Source organism: Ichthyophthirius multifiliis (assembly GCF_000220395.1).
Source record: "Ichthyophthirius multifiliis unplaced genomic scaffold scaff_1120509251124, whole genome shotgun sequence".
In the NCBI taxonomy this organism is placed as follows: domain Eukaryota; phylum Ciliophora; class Oligohymenophorea; order Hymenostomatida; genus Ichthyophthirius; species Ichthyophthirius multifiliis.
The window spans coordinates 15,697-31,712 of record NW_004086182.1 but is presented as its reverse complement, the minus strand read 5'-3'; the positions used below and the strand labels follow the sequence as shown (position 1 = coordinate 31,712).

Sequence of the window (16,016 nt, the reverse complement as noted above, 5' to 3'; positions counted from 1 at the left end):
TAAAAGCATGATATTTATTGAATTAAATGAAAAAATTAGAATATAAAAAATATAAAGTAAAAAGTAAAAGAGTTAATAAATAAATTAATAATTAATTATTAGAGAATATATTTACATATTATCATATGTTTCGTTATATGAGTTATAATGTTCTTACACATGAACTTTGTAATTTATATTCATTTCGAAAAATATAGATTAATTTTAAAATTAATTATTTTTGAAATAAAATTCATATTAAATTTATGTAATAATACTATAGTAATTAATTGTTTTTAATTTTATTAATAAAAACTATTTTTTACAAATATTATAAAGGTGATATAGTTTATATTGATTGAAAAATCTGTTTGTCTTCTAGATAAAGTAAAAAAAATTAAAAAATTGTAGATTTTAAAAATGTTTAATTTCTTATTTATTTTCATTTAAAAATTTTTATTATTTTAGATTTTATTAAGTTGTTAATTTTTAGACTAATTATGTATAATAATAAGTTAATAGAATTTATAAATTTTTACAAATTAATAATTTATTTTAATTTTTTATTTGTTTTTTTTTTATTTTCTTTTTAAATTATATTAATATTTAAATAAATATAATTTTAACATTTTATTTATGAAACTTAAAAGCAACAAAAATTTTAAATAAAAAATAAGTATTATTAAAATTATAAAAAAAATAAAATATTATATTATTTAATTAATTAAAAAAGAAAAAAATGAATTCATTTATGTAAAAAGAAAAAACGTATTTAATAAGTTCTCCAAGATCAAAAGCAGATGAAATTTTTGATGAATTCAATTAATTTAGACAATAATTACAAAAGAAAGCGGAAAACATAAATCCTAAATAATTTGTAAGAGAAACATATTCGCCATAAAAATAAAAATAGTTGAATTATTCTCCTTAAAAATCCCAAAAACTTTTCTAAAATTTAGGTAAAAATATAAATTCTAATTTTTAAAATAGAGAAAACAATTCACCTTAAATACTCAAAAGTAATACTTTATAAAACATAAAATTATAAGAAGCTAAAAATTTATTAAATACAATAAGTTCCCAAAATAGAAAAAGAAGCCCATTAAGTTATGTAAAAATAAACTATTAACCAAGTAATAACAATAATATTTAGTAACTGCTTTAATAAACAAAACAAAGAATTAAAAATAACACAATGAATAGTTTATTAAGCAGTCCTAAAACTAATAGTTTACTTTCAAACAAAAATAATTTAGATTTTTTAAATATTAAATATAATAATTCTTATTTAAAAAATAATTAAGTTAAATCTTCATTATAAGAATTATATAATTATTTATAAAATGTATCTTAATAGGAATTCAATTAACTTAATTAACATTAAATTGACTAAATGCTTAAAGTTGCAAATATGATTACATAAAAAGTAAAGAATTCAAATTTTTATAACAAATGCCAAATATGAAATATTTATAAAAATAATTTATTTAAAGCAATATTTGAAAATAATAAATAGAAAATATTCGCTTTATTTTATATTGTTATAATTATATTTTTATTAAATATAGAAATCTTTATTTTTTGAATATATAATTTTTTTTTTGTTGTGTATAAATAAATAATAAATTTAAACTAAACATTTAATATAAATCTCTTATAATTAAGAGTTATATAGTATTTTGTTTTAGAAATTTTTAAACAAAGAATTTTATTTTAATTCAGATTCCATATTAATTTTTTATTAAATATATGTATCTTAAAATTGCTTCGGGATTATTCTTACATTATAATGCTTATTGAAACCCCTATAAAATATAATTAAAAAATATTTTTTATAAAATAGATAATATTATTACATTATATATAAAAAAAAAATTATAATATTAAATAAAAAAATATTTTTTTAAATATATGAAATATAATAATAGAATATTTACTTATTCGGCTTGTTTAAATTATATTGCGTAATCAATTTGTCCATTATTTAATAGTTGGAAAACTTTATTTTCTTAATTTTATTTTTAAATTAATAATTTAATAATATAATAAATAAATGATTAATACAATAAAAAGTAATTATATCCTGTTTATATTTATTAATTTAAAAATCTATTTGTGAATTACTCATTTAAATAAAATTTTGTTAAATAGAACTTTGATTATTTAAACTATAATTTTTTTATAAAATAATATTTTAGCTTGTTTCTATATATTCTTAATCAATAAAATTTTAGTTTTGTTCTTTAATATTTGGGGATTTAGAAAACTAAAATAAATATTTTTATTAATAAAAAATTAATTTCATAACTTTACTTCATTTTATTTATCTATTGTTTATTATTATTTGTTTTCTATAATTTATATTTTTTTTTATTTTTCTTGTTCCAATATTTATTATTCTTTAAGTTTTTGTTTTTATTGTTCTTGTATTTATTATAATTAATATTTACAATATAATTTAGCGTATATTTCTGCTCTTATTTTTTTATTTTTTCAAAAATAAAAATAATTTTTTAAGTGTAAGAAATATTATATTTATTTAACCTTTTTTCAATATCATCATATGTTAGTTATGTTTAAGAATATAAATAATAATAATTTAAAGATTTTATCTCAATTTTTTTTAATCTTTATTAATTAACAAGTTTATACATATAATCGCTATCTTAGTTTAATTCGCATTTTAATAAAAGTCCGTTACAATTGTTTTCATTTACTTAATCTTAATTTTCTTATGACGGCCATATTTAGTATTAGTTTATTATTTCTTAAGGAAGCTTATGCGTATATTTTATTTTTAAAACCTTTTATGAATATTTTGTAAAATAACAAACTACTACTTATATATTTATATATATAAATATTTTACATCTAAACCTTCTATATTATCTGTTAATTCTATTTATTAAAGAGACATCGATTCAAGATCATTAATACTTTTTTAAAGATTTTATTCCCCTGGAAAATTTAAATCATCAATGTTAAATGGCTTTAGTTTTTTAAAACTTTTTTAGAAGATTTATAAATATTTGATTTTTTGTTAAAAAAAAATTCTACTTTTTATCAATTTTCGATTGTTCTTATGCTTTTTCTATTAAATTTTACTTTTCAAGTTCGATATCTCTTTCTTTCTTTTTTATTCTTTTTGGTGCTAAATTTAAAATATTAATAATAGGTTCTAAATAGGGAAATATTTTTTGTGTTTAAGTCTCCATTAATAATATTTATTTATTTATCTATTTATTAAAAATATTTTTAATAATATTTATATAATTAAAATTTATAAATAATACATAATATATTTTTTAGAGATTAAAATAAATTCAGTTAAATTATATAATATATTTTTTTATTATATGTTATTTATATTATATGTGTATTACAATTCAGACTAGATATACATATATTTGAATAAATAAAAAGTTATTAATTAATATAATTATGATTCTTAAAATAAATAATATAATAATTATTTAAATATTAAGTATAAATAGATTATATTTTTGTAAAAATTGTATTTATTTATTTAATTATTATATATATGTATTTGATTAATATTTTTTTTATTTATTAATTAATATTTATTATCAAAAATTTCATTAACTTAGTGCTATTATACCTTATGCAATTTCTTAATTAAATTATTATTGTTTTAATACAAAAGACATTCCTAATATTGAATTTTAACCTATTAATTTTATACTAGTATCTTCTAATTATATTCTAAAAATTTAATTAATATTCCCTTAAAATGATATAATGTTCTTTATTAGAGGATTATTAATATTATTTAAACCTTAATAATATCCATATTTATGAATGCTTAAAGTATAATATTAATTTTATAACCCATTAATTTAGATTAAAACAAATGTTTTATTGAATTATTATATTATTTTTATTATTCCTTAAATACAAGAAATATTTATTGGATTTAATACTGAGAATGCTTAAATTGGCTAAACAGCAAACTAATCTGTATTAAATTCTTTTTTAAGATAAGATAAACGATTAATTTTTAAAAATTGTTTTTTGAATATTAATGAACAATTATTAATATTTATAAGATAAAATATTAATAATTAAAATTAAACATATCTAATTAAGATTTATTTAATATAAATATATAAATAATATAAAAAATTATTATATGAATAATAAAAAAATATCTTTAATAATTTGATTTTCCGCAAATATAAATATATAAATTTTTATATACAAAAAAAAATAAAGGCTTAATATTATAATATATGATTATAAATAAATATGAAAACTTAAAAATAAAATTAATTTTACAATAATAATTAAAATAAATTTAAAATTTTATTTTTATATAAATAACTAAAATAAAATATAACAAAATAAAACAAAAAACAATATTTGTATGTAAAAAAAAAGGAAAATAAAAATAAGAGCAAATAATATTTTTTTTTTAAAAAAAAAAAAAATCATACTTTTAAAATAGACTCATCAATATTAATAAAATCATCTTCGATTCCTCTTTCAATTTCGTCAAAAACAATCTCACTTCTCAATTCATTATTTTTAATGAGTTCTTCACAAAGTCTAAATGTTTACATATTTATATCATTTTCTCCTTTAATTACAATTTTCCTTTCTCTTTTAGCATATTCTTTTTACAAATTTTCAATGAATTCTTAATTAACATAATTGACTTTCCCATATCCTTTATTAATGCAATTGGCTATATAAGGCAGGAAAATAAATGGGCTGATTTTTTCGCTATTTTTATCCTCTTCGATTTTAATTCCGAAATAATCAAAGGCGAACATCCATTAATGCAAATAAAACTCATCTAATTCTATCATCGAAAGTAATTCAATTACTTTCAATCCAGCAAGCATTAATGCATCTTTCTTTTATTATTGTCCAGGAGTGGGTTTTGAATAAATTTAAATCAATAATGTTAATAACATAGGCCATATAGTTTAAAAAAGTTCATTTAGATTACTCGGAGAGAGCCTTAAAATGAGAATTCTGATACAAAATAGTATCAATATAAGTAATGAAGGATGCGCGTTTTCCGAATTTTTTATCACTTCGGAAATTTTATCGAGTAATTGTTATATTTTGGTTGCATATTTGTCCTTTTCGCCTGCAAAAACGATAAAACAAACCCTTTTGAATGCTTTTATTCTCTTTTTGTTCTCATTTTGTTCTTTAGAAAAAAATGAAGAAATTAAAGTAACTTTAGATAAATATTCGGTAAATAAATCATGCATTTTGTCATATTAAATTAGCCAATTTATTATTTTCCCCCAGTATTTTAAATTTTCTTTACTACAAGAGAAAAAATTGTCCTTATTAAATATCGAAAGAATGTGTTTTTTCATATCTTTTGTTAGTAAAATAGGGCATTTGTCTAATAACATGTATAGAAGTTCAGATGCACTTTCCATGTAAATAGTGTTTGTTAAAGCTTTATTTTCTATTACTAAAAATATATCTTCCATAAATTCAAGTACTCTGACGATTATACGATCTGTCCTTTCAGCTGAGTAACAGTTTTGGAGTACTTCAAGGCCTAAGTATTTGAATATTTATAATATTTAGAGTCTGTATTTATTATATATTTGGATTTCTTGATTATTAGATTATATATTGGGGTTGAATAATAATTCGTATCTTTCTTCTTCTGAACTTTTAGGAGGAATTTCTTCAGTTTGTTCTACATAAATGTTTTTTTTATTTTGTTTTAAGAGTGTCTTCTTATAAAAGAGATTCTTCTAAATTTGGATTAATTATAGGTTATAATTGATTTTATTTTGATTTATCATTACTTTCCGTTTTTGAATAATTATCTAAAAATGTATTTTATTAGTCTTTGTTTTCGTATTATTATTAGTTTTCTTATTTTATGGTTTATTCATCTTATTATTTTTCTGATTAAATAATTGCTTTTTCTAAATTTAATTTTTCTTTTTAATTATAAATATAGTTTTCAATTATTTCTTAATTTTTATTTTATTCATTGTTATTAGAAATGTTTGAAATATTCAAATTATTGGAAATTCCTTCAAATAATTATTTTTATCTATAATCACTATTAAGATTATTATTTGTTATATTGGAAATATTATTTAGATTATTTGCACTCATAACATTACTTTAATTTTCAGTATTATTAATTTATATGGACTAAACATTTTTATTGGAATTAATTTTTTCTTTAAGTTTTACTTTAAGTATATTTTCAGCTTTTTTCTCCTCTTTATTACTCCAGTAAGTTAAACATAATTCATATATGGAAGGGGGAAAAGGTGCAATAACTTAATAATCGTTACTAAATTTGACATTAAATTTACTCTAAGAAACCCAAAAAGACATAAAGAGTAACTTTTCGTTTAATAAATCATGTAATTCTTTTTTAAATTTACTATCACTTATAATTTCTTTAGGGTTATATTTCTTACTTGCCATAAAAAGAAGTTCTACAAGCCAAGTGACAGTATTAGGATTTTTCGAATTTATAAAAATATTTGCAATTTTAAGAATAGAACCCCAAAGCAGCAAAAGCTTTTCTTTCTTAAGTGTTTAAGGTTCGATTTATATAAAAACAAGGTATGTATATATCAAAAAAAGCAAATTTGTTTCCAATTAACCTATTTCGAATTACAAAAGGAAATTATTTAATTATTAATTCTTCTTTTCTTTGTAATAATCATCCAAAAGTGAAGTCACAAAACTTTTAGAAATTGCATCAAAAAATACTTCACACTAAATATCCATTACTATTAATAATTGAACCATTTTATTCAAAAATATATTAGGTTTAAAATCCTCATGCTTTTAAGGTATTTATTATGCACATTCTCTATTCCATAAGACTATAAAAGAGTTCATTATTTCGTTTGGGAATTCGAAAAAAAGAGGCTTTATTATTTATATAATGACTAATTTTACTTACTAAGTTCCTTTAATTATCTCACCTAATTTATTATTAAAAGTGTTGTATTTTTCAAAATCATAGCACCTAATTCCATAGCTATTAAACTCATATAAAAACTCAGTTTAACATTGCCAAGAATTCACAAAAAGCTCAACAATTTGCATTATGTCATATAATAAGCAATTACACACGTCATTATATTCTCTAATTTTTTTATCTTTACCTGTGTTAGAATAAGGACTGTAGATCCCTAAAGATAAAAATGAGGCCATTATATCGAAAAATCCGGTTTAGTATTCGTTTTTTTTAGCTTCTTCGATTTCTTCTAGAGTTCTTATTTTCAAAAAATGCTTTAGAATTAACCTTACACCTTCCAAAACGGATTAAATTTCAAACTCGGTATCGTCATCTGGATTTTCTTCTATATTTTCATTATAAGGGGAGAATATTTTGACGTTTTTTCCTGATTTGATCCTACTTTTGTCAATTTCGATTTTATTATCAACTTTTTCATATTAATTATTTTTTTAAGAAAGCTCTTTTATTAATTAATAATAGACACTCATTATTTATTTTATAACTTCTACAAGTTTACTCTCAACTAAAATTTCGCATAAAAAAGGTACAGAAACACTAATAAAATAAATAAATTATCCTCTCACATATACTATTGGAGTATTTAGGCCTTTTACAATAGTAGGAATGAACAAATTGCTATCTAAAACTTTAATTATTTTTGGAACTGTCTTCATATGGAAAAGAGGATTAAAAAACATTACTTTTAATAAATTTAAGATTTATACTTGCATTACGTAATCTTTATTTTTTATGTTTTCTCTTAAGAGTTTTAGTATTTTCTCCATTTGCTATTGGCATATGATCGAGCACTCTTCAGCATCGTCTAAATGGACAATTAATAATTCAAAAATTTCACATGCGGAGGCATTTATTTATTAATTTTCGGCATAAAATTGGAGGTTTTAGCTTTCTAGGACTTGAGCTTGCATAAAGCGCATGCATATAATACTTAAATATTCAAGATAATTGCTTATCTAGATTTTTTTTTTTTAATTAACTTATAGATTTTCTTATTGTTTTTCTTCTTGATTTTAATTTTTTTATTCTTATATTAATTATTCTTATAAAAATTAGGTTTATTATTATTGCTATTTTTATTAATAATATTATTATTAGAATTGCTATTAGTTTTATATATCTAATTAATAGAGAACGGCATTATCATTTGGTGCGTTATTTTTTAAAAAATTAATAAAAATATCGCCTGCTAATCCAATAATAGTTTTAAATTTTTTAAAACATTAAGCTATTCTTTTAGTATTATAAGGCTATATATAAATTATTTATTAAGAATCGCTCACATAAACTTACTATTCTTCAATAGAAGCTTCCAAAACTCTAAAAAGAGGTATAAGAATTCTCGCGAAATCCTCAAAAGATTCCACAAGCCAATTTTTTGCGGCACTTCTAATTAAAGGATTTTCATCTTCTAAAAAATCAATCATTAAAAAAAGACCTTCTTAATTTATTTCCTATAAATGAATAATATTTAAATTTTCATTTTAATATTTATTATTAGTATTCGTGAGTTACCAAAAAGTGCTAAATCTGCAAATTTCAATTTCTTTTTGTGTAATTATGATCGAAGAAAAAGAATCAGAAAGGGCTTATTTAAACATATGAGGAAAATATTAGCAAAAATTAACAATTAATTCAATAATTCTAGTATAGAAATCTTAAAAATCTAATAAACTCCATAATTTTTATAGCATAATTTATGTATAATCAACTTCTTATTTTATTTATTTACTATTTTAAACCATAAGTTCTTTTAATCTTTCATAAACAGGATGAGTTTTTTCATTTATAAGAATTTCTATAGTTGATTCAATAGCAATTAAAGAAATAAAAGGATTTTCAGAACTTATTGAATTAGATATTGATTTAAACCATAAAGGAAGTTCTAGCATTTTTTCTTTGAAGTTTTTATCATATTTTTATAGTTTTATTAAATTCTCACATACTAGTTAATACAAGGATTAGTTTTGGACATCTTTACACATTTTAACATAAAAGCTTGAATATATATCTATTTAGTTTTCTAGATTTTATATAGAGGACAAATGGGAATATCTCTTTAATATTTTATTTACAATTTTCATAGATTCTTCAATAAATTTGGATTATTAAATTTTATTTTCGGGAATATAATTTATTGCTTAGAAGATGTTTTTGAAAATTTCTCCCAAAGAAACCTTGGCAATTTCTTCATTAAATACTTCTTCACATTTTAATAAGCTTTCGAATAAAAAATCTAGATATATAACTCTATTGCTGCATTCTTAATCATCAAAATTATTATCGTTTCCATTTTCTATATTCTTATTTTCATATACACCTTCTAAAATTTTTAATGAAATACTATTTAAAATTACTTCAATATGATTTCCTAAACTTTCAACTAACCTTTGTCCAATTTTGATTATTTCATGAGAATTTTGAGGATTATTCTTTTCACTTTTATATATATAAGCAATCATATAAGAACTTATTTTTTTAAGAATTTATTCAATAATTTCATCGTGTTCCATAAAAAAATTTTAAAGAACTTTAACTCGATCTTTAATAGATTTGAAATCTTCCTTAATATTTTTATTTAAAAGGTTTTAAAAAGCCTAAGTTACTAATTTTATTGATTTTCTACTTCTATCAGTTGAAAAATCGAACTTGTTTTCATCATCTGGCTTTCCAAAAAGCCATATATTAGCTCTTCGGATTACTGAAATATCTTTTTTGATAAATAAATAAAGCAATCCTTCCAAAATTTAAATTTTTTCATTTTCCGAAAGGATATCATCATTTTAGGCTGGAAGATGACTTTATAAAAAATCAATAATGTTTCTTTTTACTATCACATTTTCATATTCTATGCAGCTTAAAATTGTATTTACCACAACTGTACTTTTGTTTGGATAATTATTTTCTAAATTATTTTCGTCTATGTCTTTTTCTAAATATAACAAATCTTTATTATGATAAATATTTTGCTTTATACGATCTATATTATCTCTTAAAGTTGTCCTTTTGTTTGGTATTTTTTTTTAAACTTCGTTTGTTTGTTATTATGTTTATACTAATTCTTATTCATTTTCTATAGACTAATTTTGTTCAAATCCTTCTTATTTATTGTTTTATTAATAATTTTATATTTCTTCATTATCATTTTCTTTTTGTTAATTTTCTTAATTGTATTATTATTTATCATTTTATTAATTTTCCTTATTTTATTATTATTCTTAATTATTTTATTCATTTTGATATTCTTCATAGTCTTATTTAAATTCCTAAAATTCTTAATATTCCTAATATTCTTAATTATTGTTCTATTAATATTCTTAAAACTGATAAAAACACTATTATTATTATTAATCATTATTATCAACCTATTAAGGTACATCATCATTATGATTTTCAAAGCTTTCTTCTTCATCAAGAAAGCTTAATTTGCTGTTACTGCTATCTCCACTGATATCATCATTATCTACATTTTTAAATTTAGGAATAATTTTCGATAAATATTTGATTCCCGATCCTTTTCCTCTATCACTTCTCATGATAGCCATCCAAAAGCTTCCAATAAAATATTTCCTTCCACACACAACCATAATACAGGTATAAATTTCATGTATTTCTTTTAACAATTCTTAATTATTTTCATCTAAGCCAGGTAATATACTCAAAACTAAACCAGGAGCACACGGAATAAGATCCTTTCCTAATGGAATATAATATTTTTTTATCATATTCAAAAAATAAAATTTATTTCTTAATTAGCCATTACTAAAAAAAGGAAATAAACCAATACTATATACTCCTATATAATCTGTGAAAATTTTAACGTATTCTTCTATATTATTATTTGATACACTTTGCATATTTTTGAATATGTTTTCATATATTCGAAGCGCAGCTAAGTTTATGGCTTCAGGAAGTTCGGGATTTAAACATTAGGCTAACCTTTTGCAGAAATTTATTCGATCTTCTATGTATGGACTGGGGTTTTCTTTTAATGCTTATTCAACTTTTTATAACCATTTTCCTACAGAAGACCAATCTTTGTTTTTTTCAAATGAATTTAATAAATGCTATAATGCTTTATTTAAATTTTATGTATTCTAAATAATTCTGGTTTTATCCATTTTTGTATTTTCTTTTGTTTATTAAATCTTTTATTATTAATTTCTTTCTAAGAAAATAAAAATTAAATATTAATTTTATATTTTTAAAAATAATTTATAAAAAAATATATTATATTTTATATTTTTTAATAAAAATACTCCATTTATATATTTTAATTGATATTTTTTTATTATTTTTCTAATAATGTGTTTTTTTTTTTAAAAAAAAAAATATTAATATATTTATTGCTATTATAAAAATAAATTGATTTTATAAAATTTTTATTTTTATATTTATTTAATTTAATATATATATATATATATATATATATATATATATATATATATTAATTTATTTTTTTATTAAAATGATGTTTATATTAATTAAAATAATATTTTATAAAAGTATATTATTTATTAAAGTTTATAAAAATAATTTTAAATCTTTTTAATAATAATTATATATATAATTTTTTTATTAAAAAAAACAAAATAAAACAAAAAATATAAAAATTCAATAAATAATATTTATTATTTATTATTTAGAATTTTTAGTACAAAATTTATTTATTTTTAATATATATTAATCATTTTTCAGAGTTTTCTTAGCTTTTTTTTTATTTACTTAACTTATCCATATATAATTCTAAATTGCTAATTTTCTTTTTAGGTCTACCCCTTTATTTAATCATTGTGTTTTATAAAGATTAGTTTTTGTTATTTTCTTGCTAATTATTATTATTTTCTTAAACACATTATATTAATTATTATTAATCATGAATTTAATCTTTTTATTTTAAATCATTATCATTTTCATTTTCATTTTCATTCTTTTTTTCATCTAAATCTTCATTTTTTGTTTAAATTTTTACTAATGTATGATATGTTTTATGTGAACTTGCAATATTAGTTTTAAAATTATCTCTTTTGGTATCATAACAACTTTAACAAAAATAAAAACAATAACAGTTTAAACATTTAAATATTTCTCCATTTAAATTTGCTAATCCACATCCTCCACATTTGTATTTTTTAGTTTTGCTATTTTTTGTTGGACTTAAAATTGGATCCATAACATGCTCTTATTTATGTCTTTTATTTGCTATTTTTTCCGAAGATTTATTAAAAAAGCAATTTTAACCTATTATATTTTATAAATAAATAAAGAATTTGAAATTTTTTTTATATTTTTACATAAATTAAAATTTCCAGAGCATTAATGACAAGTAAAACATGTTCCCGTAATAGGCATCATATAACATGAAGAACATCTTTTTTTAATATATATACAAATTAAATCATTTTTTTTTTGAAAAAAATACCTTTTATCATGTACTGGAAAACCATCTGCATATATAGGGACTTCAATGACTTACATTTAATGTTTTTAATCATGAAATTTATCATTTTCTTTAATATTTAAATCAACACATGCTTTAAATATTTTTAAAAAATACATAAATTAATTTTTAGTTCGTTTTTCTTTTTTATACCTTCACATAAATCGAAATCTTAACAATCTAAACAGTGGAATCTTATTCCCCAAATAGGTTCAGTTCTACAATGATTACATTATTAATATTAATGAAGAACATCTTCATATACTTTGTTTTAGATTTCAAAAAAGTCTTCCTTATTATGATGTTATACACAGTTTTGACATAAATCATAATTATGGCGATATTTACTTTTATATCTCATTAATTTCTACTTTGTTATTTCTTATTTACATTCGTCACAGCAAACTAAATTTAACCATTATTCATAAGTTTCACCTAATTAATTTCCTAAGCTATTTATTTGTTTTTTTATTTAAAAAAATAATTTTATTATATATTTATTTTAAAAAAAAATCACCTTAACCAGCCAGGTCTTAAATTATTATTTCTAGCAAAAATTTCGATTTTTTTACTTCCAGGTATTAAGAGTTCAATTATTTCATAAATTTCATCTGGTTTCTATGATTTTTTCCTTACTTCGGAAAATATAACATTATTAGTAATATATTAATGGAATTAAGGATAATTTTATTCCATGTAATTGCTTTTAGATTCGCCACTAAATTCATTATTTTTATAACCAATTAGACACATTTCAAATGAATGCATAAAATAATATCCATGGGTTAATTAAATATTTTTATCTTTCATTTTTATCCATATAAGTTTATCAACTACTTCATATCCCCATTTTTACATCATTTAGCAAGCTATATCCATTTGTGTATTTAAAATCCATAAAAATAAAAACCCTATATAAATAGTTTATACTTACAATTTTTTGTTTTATTTTTTTAAAATAACCTTTTTTAGATAATGTTTCTATATTTATATCTATAATATCTTTGTTAGACATAGTATTGTATTCCAAAGAAAATTTACTATTCGAAAACATAAATTAACTATCAACTTATTATCCACCTTTGATTCTCCAGGGTGGATCCATATAAATAACTATAAACAATAAAAAATTAAAATAATAATAAAAAAAAAATACTATCGAAATATCCTATATTCTAAACTAAAAGGTCTAAATTAAAGTATTTTATATCACAGTTAATATATGATTTACTTGGAAAATATTTATTATTAAGTTCATCGATTTCTTTTTATATTTTTCTCATACTTTCTATATACCCTTACTTATAGATAACATTCATTCCAATATCTAATAATTCAGTTTTAGAATTTTATTCAGTTGAAGTTAGAAGAGGATTATTACTATAAGTACTACTATTAGTTTCTAATTAATTATTATTCAAAACAATCTACTATTAATTATTTAAATTGATTTATTGGAATTATTATTAATATTCATAATAGGGATTATATTAATTTGATTCATTTAAAGGTCTAAATGTTTTATAATAATTTTAAAAAAATATATTTGCATTAACAAATTCGCTATTTGAATCAAAAAAATACTCATTCATATATTCACTTGGTTTGTTTGTTTTTTATATAATTTTTTATGTATCTTAAATTTAGTCTAAAATTTATAATTGTTATGGTTATTATTATTTTAATTTACTTTATTATTTATTTAAAGTTTCTGTAGCTTGATCTTTTTAAATTTCAGTTTACTGTTCTATACTTTAATTTTTTGTTTAAAAACTAATTTCCTTTTTTTAACTGGACTAAATTTTATTAGATTGTTTGATTACTTTATTTTACAAAGTAGGCTTTCCTTATTCTTTTTTTTGTTTTTTGTTTATTATTTAGATGTTTGGTCGTTTTCTTATTAATTTTAATTTATTTTGCTTTCTTAAAATATGTTTTCCTCATTATTTTCACTAGTAATGCATAACTTTTAGCTATAACTTCTTAATTTTTTTTATGTTTTTATGATAATCTTTTTTCATATTTTTATTTTGAATCTTTTTTTATTTTTTAACTTTTTTTTGATTAGTAAGTTCATTCTTTTCATTTTCTTATTAGTTTATGTTTTATGTTTATTAAATATCTGTTATTTATTTGATTTCAGTTTTTTAATTTTTTATTTTTGATTGTTCTTTTTATATTCTCTCTTTTATAATTTTAGCTTTAATTTCTTTTTTCAAATTGTTTGTTTTATCTTTTTAATTTTTAAATTTTCTTCATTTTATTCTTATTTGTTTTATTAGTTTAATTAAGTTTATTCATTTTCTTCTTCTACATTTTTTTTCTTTAAATTTTAGATTTAATGTTCAGAAATATTTTTATTAGAATTTATTACATTTTTAGATTTTTTTGGTTTCTATTATTATGAATTGTTAATAGTTTAATTTTTATTAATAGTTAGTTTTTAAGTATTTCTTTCATTTTTTTATTAATTACGTTTTTAATTATATTTGTTTTTATCATAATTCTATTCTATTTATATATAAGCTTTTGCTTATAAAGGTTTTATATCTAATTCAAATTGATCATTTTCTAAAGTATTTTAAACTTCAAAATTATTTGTAGGAATATATAGTTTGGATTTATCATTCATTTTAGAATTATATTTTTATATTAAATAATCTTTATTTAATGTTTAATTGTATAATTTATGAAAATTTATATATGGATGAAATTAATTTTCTAAAATTAAATTTTTAGAAAAGGAAATAGATTTTTATTATGGTATTCTATTAGGTTTATAACTATTTTTTAATATACTTTTAATAAGAAATTAATTTTAGAATTAGTTTTCATTATTCAATTTTTTTTTTTTTTTATATTTAGATTTCTTATAATTATTTTTGTTTTTTATTTATTTATTTGATATTTTTTTTTTTTTTAGAATTTTATTATTTTGAATGATTTTTTTAAAAATATTTTTTATAACTTATTTCTTTTAAATCCTTTTTGTTTTTTCCTTTAATATTAAGTCTAAATCTAATTTTTAATATTTAAGGTCAAATAAATTAATGAAAAATGAATGTATAATATTTTTATTAATATGCAAATTAAAATGATTTAATATTGCATTATTATAAATACTATAATATATTTATTTTATTATTACTTTTGTTTTATATCTTTTTTTTAATAGCGTTTACCCTTTCTTTGATATTTTTTCTCATTCTTTTTTCGATAATTACATTGTTTAGATCTAAATCCTTCAACAATCCGTCAAATTTATATTTATTCTATTATTATTATAAATATTTATGAAATATAAATAAAAAATAATAAACTTTCTAATCAAAATCTTGCCCATTTTAATATTTATCCATATTTTTTTTCAAACGATAATTAATAACTGTAAATTGTTTTTTATTATATATTTTTCTTTTTGATAAAATTATTATTTGTTAAATTGATACGTAAAGTAACTTTTTTACTCAAAATTACAAATTAAAAGGCTAAAAAATATAAAAATATTTTTGTTTTTACGGAAAGAGTTTTATATTTATAATTTTTTATATAATATAAAAATTAAAACAAAGTTTTTTATAAATAATTACC

General features: G+C 18.5%; 2 protein-coding genes across 2 annotated transcripts, besides 15 other annotated features; both read right to left on the bottom strand. All coding sequences in view use genetic code 6, as the record gives it.

Annotated features, from left to right (window-relative positions):
* Window positions 1–1,827: 1,827 nt before the first annotated feature.
* Window positions 1,828–1,875: a microsatellite.
* Window positions 1,836–1,876: a microsatellite.
* A 1,316-nt stretch (window positions 1,877–3,192) lies between these two features.
* Window positions 3,193–3,271: a microsatellite.
* A 40-nt stretch (window positions 3,272–3,311) lies between these two features.
* Window positions 3,312–3,360: a microsatellite.
* Window positions 3,361–4,316: 956 nt separating this feature from the next.
* Window positions 4,317–4,346: a microsatellite.
* An 81-nt stretch (window positions 4,347–4,427) lies between these two features.
* IMG5_144590 (n-terminal domain protein) lies at window positions 4,428–11,106 on the bottom strand (the record flags this gene model as incomplete). The annotated part of the gene is made up of 4 exons (XM_004031173.1): window positions 4,428–5,668; window positions 6,234–7,298; window positions 7,368–10,202; window positions 10,434–11,106. 4 exons carry the CDS (start codon window positions 11,104–11,106, stop codon window positions 4,428–4,430), a joined length of 5,814 nt encoding a protein of 1,937 aa, XP_004031221.1.
* Window positions 7,984–8,024: a microsatellite.
* Window positions 10,123–10,202: a microsatellite.
* Window positions 10,157–10,202: a microsatellite.
* Window positions 10,244–10,283: a microsatellite.
* Window positions 11,107–11,374: 268 nt separating the features above from the next.
* Window positions 11,375–11,441: a microsatellite.
* Window positions 11,392–11,433: a microsatellite.
* A 231-nt stretch (window positions 11,442–11,672) lies between the features above and the next one.
* Window positions 11,673–13,708, bottom strand: IMG5_144580 (methyltransferase like 3, putative; the record flags this gene model as incomplete). The annotated part of the gene is made up of 7 exons (XM_004031172.1): window positions 11,673–12,226; window positions 12,280–12,356; window positions 12,408–12,519; window positions 12,579–12,877; window positions 12,943–13,336; window positions 13,389–13,538; window positions 13,582–13,708. The coding sequence occupies 7 exons, from the start codon at window positions 13,706–13,708 to the stop codon at window positions 11,673–11,675; spliced, it is 1,713 nt and encodes a 570-aa protein (XP_004031220.1).
* A 700-nt stretch (window positions 13,709–14,408) lies between these two features.
* Window positions 14,409–14,477: a microsatellite.
* Window positions 14,448–14,486: a microsatellite.
* A 350-nt stretch (window positions 14,487–14,836) lies between these two features.
* Window positions 14,837–14,871: a microsatellite.
* Window positions 14,872–15,249: 378 nt separating this feature from the next.
* Window positions 15,250–15,346: a microsatellite.
* Window positions 15,347–16,016: the final 670 nt, after the last annotated feature.